The sequence below is a fragment of the Urocampus carinirostris genome, chromosome 15, assembly GCF_059441175.1.
Source record: "Urocampus carinirostris isolate Australia breed hairy pipefish chromosome 15, RoL_Ucar_1.0, whole genome shotgun sequence".
NCBI lineage: Eukaryota > Metazoa > Chordata > Actinopteri > Syngnathiformes > Syngnathidae > Urocampus > Urocampus carinirostris.
In genome coordinates, this window is record NC_142363.1 from 7,111,727 (window position 1) to 7,132,130 (window position 20,404).

Here is a 20,404-nt window from a genome sequence, read left to right on the forward strand (position 1 = left end):
GTTTGTTGAAGTTGTCAAGTAGACTTAGAAATAAATCTGCCCCCTTTTGTCAGTAAATTTGGCATATCTCAATATAAGTTTATTATTTAGAAGAGACTCAAAACAAGGAGCAAAGACATCAATGAATTCTGAACTTGCAAGGAGAACAAGAAGGGACTGTACAAACAACACTCAAGAAGCTGAAATTTGAATCTCATGTCAAGTTCTTACCTTGAGCTCTTTCTTTGTATTACATATTCTAAAAAGAAGAGACGCCATAAAGGGGGCAGATATCAAAGAACAGCAACATTATTGCAGAGAGTGAAAATGATTTAAACAGGACATGGTTGTCGAACTACAGTGAGCAATCATAGCCAAAATAAAGAGCAACCCAGGCATCCAAACAGAACTTAATTTATTCTTGTATATATGCAGAATAAATGCATCATCTCAATGGTTTTTTTTCTTGCTTCACAACAATATAACTTGTTTATTATTAAAACAAGAAATAATATACTTAAGATAAATGATTTAATTTGTTGTGGTCAATCTTCTCTTTTTTTGTACGGGAACACAACAGTTTAAATCTATTGCTTCATACCAAAAAGCTACACTGAATTCAGTGATAGTGGGAAAAGGACTAAGACAGATGTTGAAAAGAATGTGTTTTAATTCAAGGGTAAAATAACTTTTTACAAAAAATATATTTGTTTTCATTCTACATGGCCTGTTTTGCTGTAAGTAAATGGGCGCCGCGTTGTGTTTGTAAGGTTTATTATCGTTTAATAAGAGGAATTGCAATCATTACTATAGGGAGCAATTGGCTGAAGGTGACAGGTAAACATGCATGTTTTAAAATGCTAATAATAAGTCAAGAAATTAGCATTTAGTTTACATAAAATGAGGCTCACTTAAAGGGAGCTGACATAACTGGACGCCATCTTGTTTCTGCGGGTACCCAAAGACATCAAAAAGGGCAGGGCAAAAAAAATGTAAAATGTAAAATGATGTGTTCTGGTCCTCTTTGAGTCTTCGCAGTTTGGATTAATTCTTGCTTTTTTCCGTTGCTCTACACCATACAGCCACATCTACAGGGAGTGCAGAATTATTAGGAAAATGAGTATTTTGACCACATCATCCTCTTTATGCATGTTGTCTTACTCCAAGCTGTATAGGCTCGAAAGCCTACAACCAATTAAGCATATCAGGTGATGTGCATCTCTGTAATGAGAAGGGGTGTGGTCTAATGACATCAACTCCCTATATCAGGTGTGCATAATTATTAGGCAACTTCCTTTCCTTTGGCAAAATGGGTCAGAAGAGGGACTTGACAGGCTCCGAAAAGTCAAAAATAGTGAGATATCTTGCAGAGGGATGCAGCACTCTTTAAATTGCCAAGCTTCTGAAGCGTGATCATCGAACAATCAAGCGTTACATTCAAAATAGTCAACAGGGTCGCAAGAAGCGTGTAGAAAAACCAAGGCGCAAAATAACTGCCCGTGAACTGAGAAAAGTCAAGCGTACAACTGCCAAGATGCCACTTGCCACCAGTTTTGCCATATTTCAGAGCTGCAACATCACTGGAGTGCCCAAAAGCACAAGGTGTGCAATACTCGGAGACATGGCCAAGGTAAGAAAGGCTGAAAAACGACCACCACTGAACAAGACACACAAGCTGAAACGTCAAGACTGGGCCAAGAAAAATCTCAAGACGGATTTTTCTAAGGTTTTATGGACTGATAAAATGAGAGTGAGTCTTGATGGGCCAGATGGATGGGCCCGTGGCTGGATCGGTAAAGGGCAGAGAGCTCCAGTCCGCCTCAGACGCCTGCAAGGTGGAGGTGGGGTACCGGTATGGGCTGGTATCATCAAAGATGAGCTTGTGGGGCCTTTTCGGGTTGAGGATGGACTCAAGCTCAACTCCCAGTCCTACTGCCAGTTTCTGGAAGACACCTTCTTCAAGCAGTGGTACAGGAAGAAGTCCGCATCCTTCAAGAAAAACATGATTTTCATGCAGGACAACGCTCCATCACACGCATCCAAGTACTCCACAGCGTGGCTGGCAAGAAAGGGTCTAAAAGAAGAAAAACTAATGACATGGCCTCCTTGTTCACCTGATCTGAACCCCATAGAGAACCTGTGGTCCCTCATCAAATGTGAGATTTACAAGGAGGGAAAACAGTACACCTCTCTGAACAGTGTCTGGGACGCTGTGGTTGCTGCTGCACGCAATGTTGATCGTGAACAGATCAAAGCACTGACAGAATCCATGGATGGCAGGCTTTTGAGTGCCCTTGCAAAGAAAGGTGGCTATATTGGTCACTGATTTGTTTTTGTTTTGTATTTGAATGTCAGAAATGTATATTTGTAAATGTTGAGCTGTTATATTGGTTTCCCTGTTGAAAATAAATAATTGAAATGGGTATACATTTGTTTTTTGTTAAGTTGCCTAATAATTATGCACAGTAATAGCCTAAAATAGCTAAAACTAAAAAAGCCCCACTCCAACTTCCAAAATATTCAGCTTTGATATTAATGAGACTTTTGGGTTCATTAAGAACATGGTTGTTGTTCAATAATAAAATGAATCCTCAAAAATACAACTTGCCTAATAATTCTGCACTCCCTGTAGTTGTGAAGTCAAATTTTACAGTTTCCCTTTTCATAAATGTTTTATTTAGAAGCTACATATTTTAGAATACATGTTATCATTTTGTTTTTCATATGACAGAGTTGGGTAGATGCCGTAGTTAGGATTCTTGTGCTTTTTAGTACTGTCCTCGTTTTTGGTTGCACTGCACCATACAGCAACATCTGGTTGTCAAAAAATACACACTGTCCCGTTAAAAAACAATGAATGACAAAAAAGTATTTTAACAGTCATTGGTGTTGGATACAAATGCTAATGCCCGATTAGCAGTTTTGCATGGTATGAAGCGAGAACCACTTTTTGCGAATATCAGCAAATATTTATGCTAATCACATTGCATTTTTCTTGTCTCAGTGTTAAGAGGAAAGACTTTGCAAACATGACTCGTCTTGTTGACCTCACGTTGTCCCGGAATACCATCTCCTACATAACCCCTCATGCCTTCAGTGATCTGGAAAATCTCAGAGCTCTGCATCTAAACAGGTAATATTATGACACCATGTCAGTTCTTCGCTGATTTGGAGGCTAACGTAAATGTGGCTAACAGTGTCCTCGCTGTGATTGCCTTCCAGTAACCGTCTGACAAGGATCTGCAATGACACATTCAGTGGGATGTCGAAGCTCCACCATCTGATTCTAAACAACAACCAGCTGGTTATGATCCACCAGGGAGCATTCAATGACCTTCTGGCACTTGAGGAACTGGATCTCAGTTATAATAACCTTGATTATATTCCTTGGGACGTGATTCAGGTAAGGATCTTGACGGAGTACAATTTCTGTTGAAATACAGGGTGTTCCAAAATTTGAGCCCAATTTTGACATTGAATCTCTCGGAATTTATGAGGATACAGAAGCTTGTAATCTCATTTTTTACATGAAATGTGTGAATATGTGAATATGTTCGATGTGCGCAACCTTACACACATAGTTAGCCGGATTGTCAAATTCTTGCCAAACTTGTCCCAGCATTGCATTGTCAATGGTTGTAACACCTTATGTTATTCATATTCTACCATTTTGTGCTATGTCGGAGGAAGCTATCTACGGACTGTTCTTTGTTGAAAGACCAACGGTCAACAGTAAGACATACCTCCACATGCTGGAAAACTCATTAACGGATATTTTGAGAGAGAAAGAGCCAAGTGACTTCATTTTCCAACAGGATGGGGCACCACAGCTCTTACAACCAACTGACTATTCAAGGACTAGATGTGTGATAATTTTTAATAATTTGAGATTAGGGACTTAATTTACCAAATGTGTTTTTAAATCCCAATCATTTCTGAGAAATTTGATGTCAGAATGGGCCCAAGGCCTTTGGAACATCTTGGGTTTTTATTTAGAATCTGATAGAGTATAGAGCCTCCAAATGGACATCAAGAAATAAATGAAATCAGTCTCTATTTAGGACGCGAAAACATGGAGGCATTTTGACATTAGGATGCAGAAAAGTCTGGTTAGAACATAAAAGGGAGTTTGTGGTTAGGATAAGAAAAATGTTGACTTCTGCACGAACTTTTTTCAAAATTATACCACTTTAAACCAGGTATCGGAACCTTTTAAACACAGAGTATTTGGCTTTTTTCTAAGTGAGAAAAAGACCATATTTTTCAAGCCAAAATCCAACTAAACTGCCAAACCTGCTTTCTCCACAAACTTTTAAGTCAGTTTTATTTTAAAATGTTGTCTGACCAAGTGCCCCATATTCCACTTTTAATAAGGAATACCTTAAGACCCCCCTTTCGAGAGAAATGAGAATATGTTTTTGCCAACACTATTCATATAATACATTAAGAGAGTAAAACAGGATGATTGAATGTACTTAATTTAATATTTACAACATACTCACAATATTTTAACTTTTTCATCCAAATAGCAAGTCCTCAATTTATATATCATATATATAATTGAAAAGCATAGGAAGTTATCCATCAAAAGTGTTACACCTCTCTTTCTGTATCATCAGCATCAATGTCAGGTTGCTGAAGTTTCCTTTAATCCTTTGGTCCATTACCGAGGCAACCACAAATGTCAACCATACAAAAAGACGGCAGTTCAGGGTGTGCCCCGCCCACTGCCCGAAGATAGCTGGGATGGGCTCCAGCACCCTGTGATCCTACTGAAGTTAAGCGATGCGGATAATAGATAGGTGGATTTCTTTGAGACAATCTGGCACTATTCTTCACACTATGATTGCCATGGTGCCGTCGTTTTCTTTCGCTGCAGTAGTAAATATGTGCTCTTTGTAATAGCTATCTTGAATGGCCACATGATCCCAAAACACGTGACGTAAACAACTCAAAGCAGAACTAAAAAAACTAAGGGACTGAAAACGGCGCTGTTTGCATTCAGCACCCAAATGTTTGTGTGAGGTACAATTATATTGTTCCATGTGTACCTAGATGAGTATGGTATTGCCAATTTCACAAAGATATCCACCCCTATTTGTTAGCCATATTTTCCTGAGGCTCTACAGAATTCCCCAATTTTACTCTTATACTATCAAAATGAATATGAGAATCGATCTCTATAATCCAGGCATGTCCAAAGTCCAGCCCGGGGGCCAGTTACAGCCTGTGCTCAAACGTTTCTGGTCCCGGACTTCTGTCATGAAATTAATAATATGTGGCCTGCTAGTAATGTTGACCACAATATAAAATACATTTGTACAAAAAAAAATTCACCGTTTCACCAGATGATGGCAGAAGTCCTTTGGCCACCTTGCCCTTAGCTTTCTGAGATAATTTTATCCCACCCCATTTTGACTGTAAATCCAAAAAGGAAAGTTGACAATGAGGGCCGCCACATCCTGGACAGGTAGAAATTGGAGTATATTTTTCACCGAATTCCGAAACAACTGTGTATTCCTGATTTGCCAAGAGACTGGCTGTTTTCAAAGAATATAATATCAAGAGGCATTGCTAGACAATACATGCTGACTGAAAAAAACTAACTGAAAATAAACACTGTAAATAGGTGAAGCAACTGGAAGGTGTTTTTAGAGCACACCAGTGTTTTTTTTTTAATTAGACCCTGTGAGTCAAATGAAAATGCGACAATGGCGAGCGATGCACTGCAAACCCTTCATGAAGGGTAAAAGAGTAAATGCTAATTTATAATTAAGACTGTTCAAAGAATGCCAGGCAGAATAGCCGGCCCTCACACATTTTCATCTTACCAAATCCGTCCCGCTTTCTGAAAATTATGAACACCCCTGCTCTAATATTTTTTTGTATTCTTCTGTTTTTCAGAAAATGACAAACCTCCATACACTAAGCCTGGATCACAACATGTTGGATTTCATTCCAGAAGGAACATTTTCATTATTACAAAAACTCAACCGACTCGACGTCACCTCAAACAAACTCCAAAAGCTCCCACCAGACCCTCTTTTTCAGCGAGCTCAGGTTGGAAAATCAATTTTCTTTGCGTTTAAAGCAGGACCTTCAAACTTGCAGCCCTTGGGCCAGTTGTGGCCCAAGGGATGATAATTTGAGGCCCCTGCCTTTGTATAAAAGTTTAATGTACCTATTAGGTCACTTATTCCTCATGCCTGGATTATTTTCATACTTTTAGACCTGATTGTGGAAATGTAATGTGATATTTAACAAGAGAGGAATGTTTTTAATCGGAGATTTTCTTGTAGAAAACGCAGTTTGGTACAACCCCACCCGGACGGTATTTTAACAACCCCCTGAGTAAATTGAATTTGAGCTCCCCTGGTTTAAAGCATGCATCAACATTACCATTTTCCCGTATTCATAAATTACAGTAAAATCTCCATTTCTTTTAATTTTAGCTCTATTCTTAAGAGGTTTCTTTTTTTCTATTAAGTCGTTCCTATTTTTGTCAATAATGAGTTTTATTTAATTGTTAATTTAGCTCTAATGTTGAAAAACATTGTAAGAAACAAGATTAACCATGGCACTTCGGGGTAAACATGTAATAAAGACTTTAAAGAGAAAAATAAAGAAAAAACTGTCATGTCATATTGCAAAAAATATTTACAACGTACTGCTTAGAAACTGGCCTAAGTTCTAATAATAGTGCAATGAAAAAAATACTGCATTGTAACAATAATGCAATGAAAAGAAGCACACTAACATTTAGCAGCAACAAAAATCCCAAAATAAGTGACAAGATATATATTTACACAGGTTTGTGTGCTCGTTTAGGGTGGTGATGGCCTCGGAAAAGAACCTATTTCTGTTATCAATAAATTATGGGAAACCCTAACGTGTTTCATGACCCTAGAAAATATTTTTCAGGACATTTAAAAATGAGGGCAGCACGGTGGCGCAGTTCTGAGGTCATGAGATCGTACCTTCCTGTGTGGAGTTTGCATGTTCTCAATGTGCTTGCGTAGGTTTCCGTGGGGCACTCCGGTTTCCTCCCACATTCCCAAAAACATGCATGTCAGGTTAATTGGCCAGTCCAAATTGTCCCTAGGTGTGAATGAGCGAATGAGTTGTCTGTCTCTGTGTACCCTGCGACTGGCTGGCAACCAGTTCAGGGTGTCCCCTGCCCACTGCCCGAAGATGGCTGAGGAAAAAATAACAATGTTAAATGGATACGAATTCAAATTAGAATCGTCTTTAAAGGTGGTGTCTGTAACTTCAAAATATGGACTCCAGCACCCCCGCGACGCTACTGAGGAATAGCGGTGCAGATAATGGATGGATGGCCCCAAGCTAATATTTTCTGCTGTACACATCTATAGAATGTTTTTTTTTTTTTTTAAAGCTGAGACCAAATAACATATCTAGGTATTCACTCAAAAATGTTAAGACTTTACAAAACAGTTATCCCTTGCAGGGTTGTATTAAGTCAAGTCATTTTTATTTGTATAGCCATTAATCACAAGAGTCTCAAAGGGCTGCATTACAAAAAGTACCCGCAATAGTCAAAGAAAAAGGTTGTGTGCTTTATAAAGTTGTTGTTGTTTTTTGCCAATAAAGTCCATTCTGTCATTTTGTTATTCTAAAAATAATCTTTCTGCTAAATTTCACAAGTGAATTCAAAAATGGATGGAAATGATTTTAGGAAACAAAATTCTTACTTCAGTTTATATATTGTTGCCAAGATGTGCACGTTATTGTAAAAAAGAAAAAGAAAAAAAAAAGCTTTTACCTTCCTTTAGCATGTCAAGAAGTACAACTTTGTTGATGATGCAAAGCATATTTTTCTTCTATTTGGGCCCAGTGTTCTGCCGAACCGTCTTTCCCCTATCTGACAGTTATTGTCATTGTTTTTTTATAATCAAGCAGCACATTTGCCTAAGACGTAAAACATTCCTGGTTCAAAACCTGGTGGAACATTTGTTGTTAAAATAAAATGTTTTTTTTTTTATCTGTGGTCTATTTATTTTAAATATAAATAGTATTGAAAGAGTAACAACATAAATATATCATAATATGTTGTTGTTTTAAAAATTCAATTAAGTAAATTCTAGTTCATGAGCTTCGTGGAAAAAAAATATATTCAAGTATTGTTAACTATTTTTAAGCAATTAATTAAGAGAATAGAATGATAATCCATTAATTTCTTTAATCCTTTTTTATTTATTAATTTTAGAGGAAATACAAAAAACTAAATTCCTATGTATGGGTTTTATAAAGCAAATGATCCAAAAAATGTGCAATTTTTTTAGCTAACAATATCACTTCCTTTTTACCTTTGCGGCTAGCGAGCTTCCTACCTTTTTAGCTAGCTCTCCAGCTTGCTATTTAAATTGTTTGCATGCTATCCAACTAATATTGCACCTTTTTTGCTAGTTTTCAGCTAAATTTTGTCCTCCTTTCTAACTAGTTATTTAGCTTCGTTTTTAGCTTTCTATCTGGCAATCGACTTGGCATTTTACTCTTTTAGCTAGCTATCTAGCTACATTTTAGTTACTACTATCAACTATCAAGCTACCATTTTAGCTATTTAGCAAGCCATCTAGCTAAGTTGCTACTTTTGCATTAATTAGTAACAAAAAGTACCTCTCTGCTCGAAAAAGATTGAACACCCCTGGTTTAGCCAACCAAGATAGCGAAAGTGCAAAAAGGTAAACAGCGATACAACCCGGGATTACTGTCAATAAAACAGAAATGAAACTGGTGATTTATCGAAAGGTTTTTTTTTTTTCTGAATGTAAACATTTGGAACCTATATTGCAGGTTCTGGCCACATCAGGTATCCTGAGCTCTTCCACTTTTGCACTGTCATTCGGTGGAAACCCTCTGCATTGCAACTGCGAGCTACTTTGGCTGAGAAGACTGAACCGAGAGGATGACTTGGAGACATGTGCCTCACCTCAGCACCTTTCGGGAAGATATTTCTGGTCCATTCCTGAGGAAGAGTTTCTGTGCGAGCCTCCACTCATAACCCGATACTCCAATGAGATGAGGGTCCTAGAAGGGCAGAGAGTGTCACTCAGGTATTTCTATGTTATATACGGTATTTTCCATGCTATAAGGCGCACCAGATCCTCGGAAAAAAATTGTCCTTTGTCATATATTTCTCATACAAAAGGCGCATGGGACTCGGGGTTCGTACAGGTGGTTTAAGTCCTCTAACATGTGTCATGAAAACGCTAGAATTTTGGGTGAAGTGCTAGAAAATATTTGTAATTGTGGCCATTTCCATGTTTATTTGCAGTCTGATTTGCAGTCTGACCATGCAATAAATGAATAAAAATACAAATACAAATAAAAATTGTGTAAAAATGACGCCGACATGCCTGCACTGGTGACAAGGCACTATGGAGTTAAAGCGCCACTGCCCCTACTGGCTTCACCCAAGAGGACAGCTCTATTTAGAAAATGTAGATTTTTGTGTTTGCAATGGCGAATCTTTGACGAGTACAAAAGACCAAATCCAGCTTACCATTATTATTATTATTAGTGGCTCAAACTTTGCTCTTAGCGAATTTCTATTTGCTTTCATCCCCTTTTTCTTCAGCTTCCCTAACGTGGCTCATTTAGATGTGTTCATTTCAGCTTCATCTTATCATGCAGCGACATCTAGTAGTCCGTTTTAACACACTGTCATTTTAAAGCTTTGACATTTTCACTCTACGTCAGACTTTTACACCAACTTTTTACACCAACTCAATATTTAATTCAAGAGTTGAAGCACTGTGTCATATTTGACCACTACATTTCTCTGTATTGTGTAATGCAACCATAAACGAGTGCTTCAAAGCACAAAGACGAATACAAGCTACGGAGACTCAAAGTGACCAAAATGTACCATTTTACTTCTCTTTTTTTTGCCCAGCCTCATTGAGGTTTTTGGGTTATTGTAGCAGCAAGAAGGTGGACAATTATGCCAGCTCCCTTTAGATGAAACTATGTAAAAGAAATGCTTAATTTCTCTACCAGCGAGTATTTTAAAACTTGCACGATTATAAGAGTATTTACTGGTTATATAAATCATTAATGTTTTTTTTAATGAATTCATTTGTTTTACCATTAGAGTGTGCAAAATAATACATACTATCCATTTAAAACAATAACTTAAGGGCCCGGTCACACAGCCGTTTGCGTCTGAATCACGGCCAGAAATTTCTGCCTGTGAAGCAGACGCGGTTGGACGCTTTGAGATCGCCATACAGACGAGATACAGCAGTGCTTTAAAAGCGGTCGGAAATTCACACGCGGTTGGCCGCGCGAAAAAGTTTTGCGCTGATCAAAACTTTAGACCACGTGTAACCGATGGCGGCACACGAGGTAATGACGCGGAAATGACGCAGAACGACGTGCTCTGGCCGCGGCCAGGGCGTGGTTACACATGGGCAGGACGCGAAATTTCAGCGGGTAATCGTGGGTGGAGCACGGTCATAGCATGTTCTGCGCCTGTATCGCGGTGTTATTACGTGAAATTAGAGTGTTACGCGTGTGACGGTCAAACGCCTTTCTCCGCGTATATACAGCGTGAGTTGTGCTCAAGACGTCAAGGGGTGGACATGGATCCCCGTCACCGTAGTGACCTCGTCTTAATCCATTTTTATTTCTTGACATTTCTTTTTATTTCATAACAAGATAATGAAATAAAAATGAAAAACTATTACAATAATAACATATTGGCTTCTTCGGTGCCATAGCTTGAAACCTTGATCTTCACAGGACTGTGTCTTGAGCGGTTATGATTTCTACAGCCCCGTGTTATGCCGAGAAATGCATCCCTGCCGAGCTTTGCATCCCCTCGCTACAACAACCACTTTTACCTCGTTTTATCTCACTTTTAGGGAATGTAATGGCGAACATATAACCAAATCCACTTCGTCTTGCATTTGTTGGGAATGTAATACAACATAAACCATTCCGTCATTGTTTTTGTTGTGAACGTAATCGAACAGTAATGCACACAGTATATAAATCACTTTTGAGAACTGTTATGCACTCTACCGTAGAGCTTATTATGCAGAAATAAGCTTTATGGTAGAGTGCATAACAGTTTCAATACGAGCGATTTGAATAGAAAAAGGCAAAATAAACATGTTACCTGCTCAAAAGTGATTTGTATACGGCGTGCATTACCGTTTGATTATGTTCACAACAAATACAAAGACGGAATGGTTTAAGTTGTATTACATTCCCAACAAATGCAAGACGAAGTGGATTTGGTTATATGTTCGCCATTAAATTCCCTAAAAGTGATATAAAAGTGAGATAAAACGAGGTAAAAGTGGTTGTAGTAGCGAGGGGATGCAAAGCTCGGCAAGGATGCATTTCTCGGCATAACGCCCGCTCGGCAGCTTTTATACCCGTGGTCCACACAAGAAAATGACGCGGAAATGACGCGATGAGGAAGCGGAACAGTCGCCGGTGTCTGTTTTGCGGGCATACCACCGATGAACAGCGGGTTGGCCAATTTTGCGCATTTTCCATCGCGGGCAACCGCGGGCAAAAAAAAACGCAAAATTTTACCCGCGATACAGACGCAAACGGCTGTGTGACCGGGCCCTCAGACTTAAATAAGAGTCAAAGCTGCCCTTTGAGACTCCTGGTGATTAAGGGCTATACAAATAAACATGACTTGACTTGAATTTCTGAGTTAAAGTGTGTTGGCTCTCACAACACTGCAAATGAGTTATTTAACTTTTTTTTTTTTTTTGATAATTTAATAATTTTAATTGTGTGGTACTGTATAGCAGAAACAAGTACTTGAAATATGACTCATTAAAACTGCATAATAGACGAGATGAGTTTGTCACTTAGAGACAGGTTTTTTTTTTTGTGTGATGGGCTGTCAATCAGCCTGTCACTGACAGACGTCTGAAAAGATGATGTTTAACCAGAAATAAACATCAGACTAAGGTTTGTTTTCATCTGTCAATGTTATCATCCATTCAGTGACAGAAAACTGTTTAGTTTCTCTGACGAAAAAAGAACTAAGACATGTTTGTGAATTGCAAACATAGTCAAAAATTATTTTTTAGAATTGCTCATATTGGACCTTAAAATAATAATCAGTGTTGGGCACGCAATGAAAAATAGCAATTGGTTACAGTTACAAGTTACTTCATTTAAAAAGTAATTATGTTACCTCAAATATGACTGACTCCCAAAAATCCCGGGTTAATCTGAAAGTAACTATCTTACCGTATGTACTCACATTGAACCGAGCCCTCTAAAACTGCTTAAATAAATCCATATAATAATAGAAATATACACCAACCTGTGAAACCTTTATACTTTGCAATCTTGAGACCCTAAAAGCGTACACAACCGAGACACTCCATATCCATTTTGTATTCAAACCACTTGAAGATTTCCTTCTTTATTACTGGGTAATGTCCTACACAGTTTCTTTTTTCTCTCCAGGTATGGTGTAGATTAGGTTTTACAAATAAAAGAGTTATTTTACCGTAAACTCTGTACTCACGTTCGCCCCATTGATTTTGCTGTTCGTGTACAAGCCAAGCCCCCTCCCCATGTGCTGTCTACCATTTTCTTTTTTGACACACAACCAAATATGCGCATATAGACTGCCTACTCTCATTTTAGTATTTTAGTTTACAGTTGTATAAGATCAAATTGAATGTTTTTGTAAACCACTTTTCAGGCAATTAATTGCCACTCCAAGATTCAAAACATTCGAGGTTACAATAAGACAATAAAATTCCCTACTTTATCCCCAACCAACAACCCGAAAAGCCTCATACACAGACACTCTAAAGTTAGCGAGTTAGCACAAGAGAGGGAACTGCCCCTTTATGCCTATAAAAGGTCAGAGGTACACCTTTGATAAATATTCAAACTCCTTCCGAAGTCTCCCGTGCTCCACATCCTCTAGAAGACCCCTTTCTTAGGTCTCCTGCATACTACAAAAAAATCTGAAATAGCCCTGTATTTGGCTCCATCTATTTTCCTCTCAACTCTAACAATCTTCCCAGTGCATACTGCATGATGCTACCACCACCATGTTTGACCCCTAGAATGGTGTTTTCAGGGTGATTTGCATCTCGTCGACTGATTGTATCTTCCTTCTTCAATAGATGTAAGGCCAGAGGTGACCCTGAGCCAGCAATACACTGGATATCGCCCGATGGCAAGCTAGTTTCGAACTCTTCGAGGACATTGGTTTCTACCAACGGAAGTCTGGATATCCTCATCAGTACTGTGAAGGACACAGGTTCTTTCACCTGCATTTCCTCCAACCCTGCAGGCGAAGCTCACCAAACTGTTGCCTTGGTTATCATTAAACTACCACACATCTCTAACAACACCAACAACATCCAGGAACCTGACCCGGGATCGTCTGATATTTCCACATCGACCCGGAGCGGAAACAACGGAAGCAACGTCACCGGCGATGTTAAAGCCGGGGTCGAAAAAAGGGTGGTGACCGCTGAGGCGACATCATCGACCGCACTGATCAAGTTTAATTTCCAGAGGAATATTCCAGGAATCCGTATGTTCCAGATCCAGTACAATGGGAGCCAGGATGACTCGCTTGTTTATCGGTAAGTCCAATCTAATCGTTATAGCCACACTAAATAAAGCACAATGAAGTTAAAGCAATTGCACAAGGGCAATTGAATGCTGCTCAATGATCTGCAAAAGGTTCTCAACTGCATGCCTGAGCCGTATGGATCACATTACAGTGAAACACATGCAAATTTAATGACGCGGGGAAAGAATGAGAGCGGTTATGATTTGGAATATGAAAAAGCAAGTGCTGATAGCTCTGCTACAACATGTTTACCGGAGTCATTTTATACCCTTTGTTCATTAAAAATAAAATGGATCACAATTTATTGGAAGCAAGGAAATACTCTGCAAAGAAAAAGCAAGCTAGCTAAATATTACATAAAGATCAATTGACTTGTCATTTCTTGATCAGGTGAGCCAGTTTTAGACAGGCACAGAGGAAAGCTTCTGTAGGCAGGACCTTTCGTGTCCTACCACATGCTCAATTCAACATCCTGGTCCGTGAGATTTTGAAAAGAGAAACAAGAACAGAAGAGAAGAGTTCTGTTGAGGACATTTATAACAGTGAAACAAAATGAATCTACTGTGTCTCTGGGTCTACAAATGTCAAAGGCAGTGAACGAGTTAAATTCAGAGACAACGTTCATTTGGGTTGTTCGTTCTTACCCCTTCCAATCAAATATTTAGAAAATGCCATGTGTACAATGTTGTGTGTTTTTTCTACTAGTCATGTAAATAATCAATTTAGATTGCTTCAAATATCAGAATGCTGATCACTGTCCGAATACTCCCTGCCTTTAAACTGTAAGGTGAATGAAGCAACATGTTCTGCGCGTCCTCAATTGAACATCCAGAGTTCCGCGAGATGTTTGGACAAAGAAACAAAGCTGAAGAAAGCAGTTCTGTTGAGGACTTTTATTACAATGAAACCGAATAATAAATAAACAGAATATCCTGGGCTAGTCAAAAGGACAAAGTCCTTCCCGAACAAGCATCGACAAAACGGCTAACCATTGCGGTAACCAAAATCTTTTTTTTTTTTTTTTTTTTTTTATGCATGGAAGGTAAGAAGATGGTCTCTGTTATTCTTAATTTTGAGAACTTTTTGATGTTGAAATTAACAATTGTCTAAATTCCATAATACGACAGTTGGCATGTGATAATGACCGTTACTAATTACATACTTAGAATGCGATAATGGACGTACTGACGTACTCAAAGGCTATCATTGCATAAAATATAATTTTGAAATGTACTATTTTTTCGTTGTTTCCTACAAAATCATCAGATGATGGTAAGGCTATTGTTACATAAGGAAATCAGTAAACCGTAAGGCCACTAAGAAAATGTTTTGGATTAAATATTTGCAAACTAGCAATTGCATTAACAAACATATTATCTGGTATCAAAACTAATCCCTCTGTGATTTAAGATAACAAGAATATTTAAGCGCTAATAGTGTGTTCAAAACAAAACAGTTTTTAGCCTTTTTCTCAAAAAACAAATCTTGTCGGTAATGCCATTTTCGCATTAGGTTAACGCATTGTTTTTATAGGTAAAGGGGCATGGTTGGACGAGAACAAAACTCAAATGAATGGGATTTTAAAGCGGAGGTCATCTTACAACAGGCCTTTGTTAAGACTGGATCTAACAGGATTATGCAGGTGGTATGAGAAGATTAGAGCAGACTCAAGCCCTCCCTGTCAACAGTAAATCGGAACACCACTTAGAATGGATACAGTGAGACGTAGTGTAATTATAACAAGAAGTAACTATGTCATTAAAACATGGATAAGCATAAAAAGCATTTATTTCTAACTAAAGGAATAATGTGATGATCAAAATAATGATGTGATGAATTAATAACTCATGCATTCATGACTACATTTTAACAATGCTACACATCTTTGAGGAAAAAAAAGAATAAAAGCATCTTCAAACCCTTGTGACCTCAATTTGAACACAATAACATCGGCTTTGATGAGGAAGAGGTCCTCCGTCTGCATCTGACGTTTTCTCTAGATTACTGACAATAAATCAAGCTCATTTTGGAGGATTGCTTTTTGCACAAAATCTTGGTAAATGGTCGTCTTCGGTTATTGTTTACAAAGATTATTTTTTTGGAGAAGTACATTTCATACCAACGCGTATTCCCTAACATACAGTATGCTATAATTTTGCCAATGGAGCACCTAAAGAGTAAATAGTTAGAGTTATGAAAATAATGGTCAAAATGTTATTGTTTGTTTGTTGTTGTTTTTTTTCTATTTTGTTTCCAAGTAGAGCAGTGCCTGCCACTTTTGTTCCATCTTTATGCCAGGGCTATCCATTTATTTCTGTTTGGAGGTTTGAATAGAATAACTGTTATTGTTTTATTCAGACATGATCTGACTGGACCAATGTTTAAACAAATTGGCATTTTGGGGGAGTCCCAATTTATTGTGATCCTAAAATTTCTCATTTGAAATGTAATATATTTTTTTGTTCTAATAATATCGGAATGGTAGATGTCAATGTATTGTCTGGTGGCTTTACATGTTCATGGTTTGCTTGACAGAAATTCAAAGAGGTGGACTCCCTATCTGTTTTTGAATGGTCTCTTAAAAGTTACAACTCCTGGTTTGAAGCAAACCATACACATCTCAGTGAACTCAATGAAATGTATTTTAAAGGGACAGTGTGTATTATTTGACCACTAGATGTTGCTGCTCGGTCGAGTGCAACTGAAAACAAGTGCTACAAGGCGAAGAAGTATGCAAACTCGAGTCTCAAAGTGTCCAAAACGTACTATTATCTTCTCAATTGAATGCCCACCCTGTCACAAGGTTTTTGCCCTTTAGGTGAATTGTGTGACTAAAACACCATTTTCTTCTCAGATTTTTGGGTAGCTAATCACATGGTTTTGCTTTTTGGGTGTATCCTTAGCAGCAAGATGGCGAACAATCATATCAGCTCCCTTTAGGTGATGTAAGATTACGGGTGTTTTAAAAATCGCAAATGTTTATGATTGTTTTTGTATTTTTTCCCTTATATTACATTTAATATTGTTTTTTTTCTATGACATTTTCCTACCACTAGGAGGTGCTAAATAATGCACAGTGTTTCTTAAAAGATAAATACATAGAAGCATAGTTGAAGTCCTGCTCAGCTCTTCAAGTTATAGCGAGTATAAGGTTTTCAGTTAGGTTGCCAATTATTTTTAGCTGTGAAGAAATGGCTGCATGAGAGGCTTTCAGGGGCATAATACATGAACCCAGAAGTGTAAAGATTTGTATTGTACTGCTTTAATTAACTCCCATCGGACAACCACATTGGTGTAATCATTTTTATTTTTAAGTGACATTTTTATAGAGAACCAAATCAATCATCAACCTTTTTTTTATTTCCCAAGTTTAAGACCTAATGGTTTTATCAAGTATCCATATGTTTTATCTCAATGAAAGCACATTTATTCTTAAGAGTGATATTTAGTAACCGACATTGTTTAATTCATCAGAATTTTATTATCAGATCAACACCAACCATGTGCAGCAGTAAACTTAGAACTTCAGTTGGGAATCATATTGATGAAATCATGAACTAAATCATAATTACCGTATTGTATGGACTATAAGGCCCACCTAAAAACCGGAAATTGGTCAGCTTTATAATCTGGAACGCTTTATAATCCGGTGTGCCATCTATTACGGAAAATACGGTGGTTTATTTTAGAAATGCATGGTTACAATTAAATAATACCGCATACGGCAACTGTTCCGCCTTTGGGAAATAAATTGAGTGGTCTTGAAGGGCCTTTTTGTGGTACAAACATGCTTGTTAGATTTTAACAAATGATGAAAAGGGATCTTTTAATACCCAAAATGCAGCAATAGTATTATTATTATTTTATTTTTTTCAGTATTCTTGGCTATGAATTATTTCAGAATTTTTCAGCCAATTGTTTGCATTTTTCTTAATTGTGTAAGTTTATGGAGTGCAGCAGTTAGCACAAATAGTATTATTATTTTATTTTTTTCAGTATTCAGGGCTATGAATCATTTTAGAAATTTTCAGCCAATTGTTTGTATTTTTCTTAATTGTGTAAGTTTATGGTGGGCAGCATTTAGCACATTCGCCTAAGACACTAAAGGTCCCTGGTTCGAGACCAATTGGAAACACGAGTTGGCCTCGGGAGGAATGGGTGCCACAAGGCTGTACTTGCCCAAGACACACCACAAGACATGGTGCTCTACGACTCTAGTATTTCAAGGCATCCAACCAACCAAGTTTAATCAAATAGATATAATTAATGGTTTGTTCACAAATATGTGTGCCAGTGTGATTTCACTGTTCTACCTTTGAGAAACATACAGAGTGGTCTTTAAATGGAGTCTTTTGGTTACTGTGTTAATTGTTTGTTGCCAAAAGGAGGGGGAGTGCAGAAGTTTGACAGAAGCACAGACTCTGACTCAAATGCTTCTTGAGAATTATTTTTGTTTTTTAGTGGCGAGAAATGAAATACTTCAGAGTGAGGACATAATTGAGTAGATATAGTCGTAAAACCAGATCATAATGTTAATTTATGTTCTATATTTTTATTTTTATTTAAATGTATTTATTTCTTATGCAACCTGAGCTATTACTGTAGTTTCCATTCAATGCCCCTCATAGTTGAGTGTAGTGCCTTGTATATGTAAAATGTATCCCAAATGTTTTGAGGGGTGTGCCTTACAACTCGGTGCGCTTTTTAGTGCAGGAAAATACAGTATTAGGATTGCTTTCGATTAAGTGAAAAACAAAACTTTGCAGTTTTCCTAACTGTGTTGCATACTTTTTACCCGTACACGGGTACCTTTCCAGAAACCCCCCCGCTACTTTGCTCATTAGTTGTTGCTCGTTCATTCATGGATTTTGACTTAATCGATTTTGTCTTTATTTCTGTTGATATCAACGTATTGTGTTCTACAGAAAGCAGGGACTGATTAGGGAGGGCGCTCTGTTTGGGTGGGTGTGACTGTCTGTGTCAGCCACTGTGATAGGCTGGTGTAAGCTTTAAGTCAAACAGCGGGCGGTCGCTCCCGCCAAATCTAGGAAACATAGCAACAAGTAGATTTTAGTGGCTTGTTACATTGAAATTAAATGAATCAACTAAATTAGACTCTAAGCAAAGTCAGAGAAGCGCAACAACAGTTTGATTGATAGCGGGTGCTTCATGGGATTGTATTGAGTTCCAGAAGCGACTCGGTGGGGTCGGGGAGAAGGCAAGAGCTGTGCTGCTGGTCTGGCCTACTGCTGACGGCTGGGCTAACAACTCTTCGAAACTATCGCTACAGACCCTTTATCTTGCCAACGACAGGTCCATTAGCCATGAAATGGATAACTTGAAGTAACAACTCATAGGAAACAACTTACGGGATGGTCTTATTTTAACCATCACGGAGATCTGTCTCTATCCGACGATATCCGTCTTGATTCGAAGATATCCATAGCTAGCGCGAAACTAGCCGGCCGCTCTCTAAATTGTTTTCTTTCACTAGAATAAAAATCCCTCAAGTTTCGTTTTACTGTCGTATAATGACAATAAATCCAATTTTTAATGCAATGATATGTCGGGTGTTATTATTTGTAGATCTATTATTGTTATTTTTTTGACAGTCATGAACTCGACATCAGTAACGATGTCATCTCAAGGTGAGCTTAACCTTTCTGGAGCTTTTATGAACATGGGACGCTACTTTTATTTTCACTTTTCGTGGATAGTTCTGGTCCCCGTTAACCGTGAAACCGAAGGATCTCTGTACCTCATTCTTATTAGTGAGTTCATACTTTTCCTCCTTCAATAGTGTAGTGAAATGGCTAGGTATTGATGTATAATCCTGCCTTTGCAAAAACTTGTTTGACACCAGGTTTGAAATGTGAATACCAGTCAATAGTTTTCTTTAACACCCCCTTTTTCCATAATAGAGTTCTCAACATGAAACACTGCAGTGATTTGAATATCTGTTTTTGTTTACTCTTTTTTTACTTTAGTAAAGTAATTGATTTTTCTCCTACACCTCGCTTGGCAAAACAAAGAGTGGAGGGCATTGATTGTGGCTTTTCATTAAACAGGACAGATAGAGGAAATAATGTGAAGGAGAGACTGGGGTGATGCTTAGAAAAAGCTGAAGAGATTTAAGAGTCTATAGTAAAGGCGGACAGATCGGTCCAAAAATCAATGTTATCAACACTGAGTGGAGACTTGTATCGAATCGATACTGTCGATTATTGTCTTACCATTTTAACATTTTAACCTTTTAAGATCATCAATACATTGTAAGTTTGGGTAAATTTTGGTTACACTTAATTTGCACAGCTAACTTTATTTTTGAAATATTGTGCAATTGAAGGTATTTTTGTTATCTTGTTGACACTGTTACACCGTATTTGCTATATTGCTCCCTTTTTTTGTTTGACTCTTTTGTCTTTTGTTCTGAAACAATTGTAAAACAAATGTTTACATTTATTTTTATACCGTTAAAGGGACAGTGTGTATTATTTGACACCTAGATGTCGCTGTACTGTGTAGTGCAAGAAAAAATGATTACTAAAAAGCACAAAGAGTAATACAAACTGCTGAGACTGGAAGTGACCACAACACACCTTGTTTTTTCTCCCCTCCTTTTTGAGATTTTTGGGTAACCTTATTAGCAAGAAGTCCAAAAATGATCTGAGCTCCCTTTAGGTTGAGCTCAAGTTTTGTTAAATAAATGATGACATCTTGACATAAGAGCATTTTGAAAAAAAAAACATGTTTATATGACATTTATATACACGTTTATGTATTTTAAGATTATGATCTAAACCGATATTGTTTTTATTCGTTAACAAA

At 37.7% G+C, this 20,404-nt stretch overlaps 1 protein-coding gene across 2 annotated transcripts in view; it reads left to right on the forward strand.

The window, feature by feature from the left end:
- Positions 1–20,404, forward strand: part of lrfn5a (leucine rich repeat and fibronectin type III domain containing 5a) — a 214,114-nt gene that overhangs the window by 155,869 nt on the left and 37,841 nt on the right. For both annotated transcript variants that reach the window (XM_088354418.1, XM_088354419.1), the window contains exons 4-8: positions 2,984–3,112; positions 3,202–3,382; positions 5,884–6,039; positions 8,794–9,053; positions 13,119–13,586. In XM_088354418.1, coding sequence (XP_088210544.1) covers positions 2,984–3,112; positions 3,202–3,382; positions 5,884–6,039; positions 8,794–9,053; positions 13,119–13,586 — 1,194 coding nt within the window. The remainder of the gene's footprint in view (positions 1–2,983; positions 3,113–3,201; positions 3,383–5,883; positions 6,040–8,793; positions 9,054–13,118; positions 13,587–20,404) is intronic.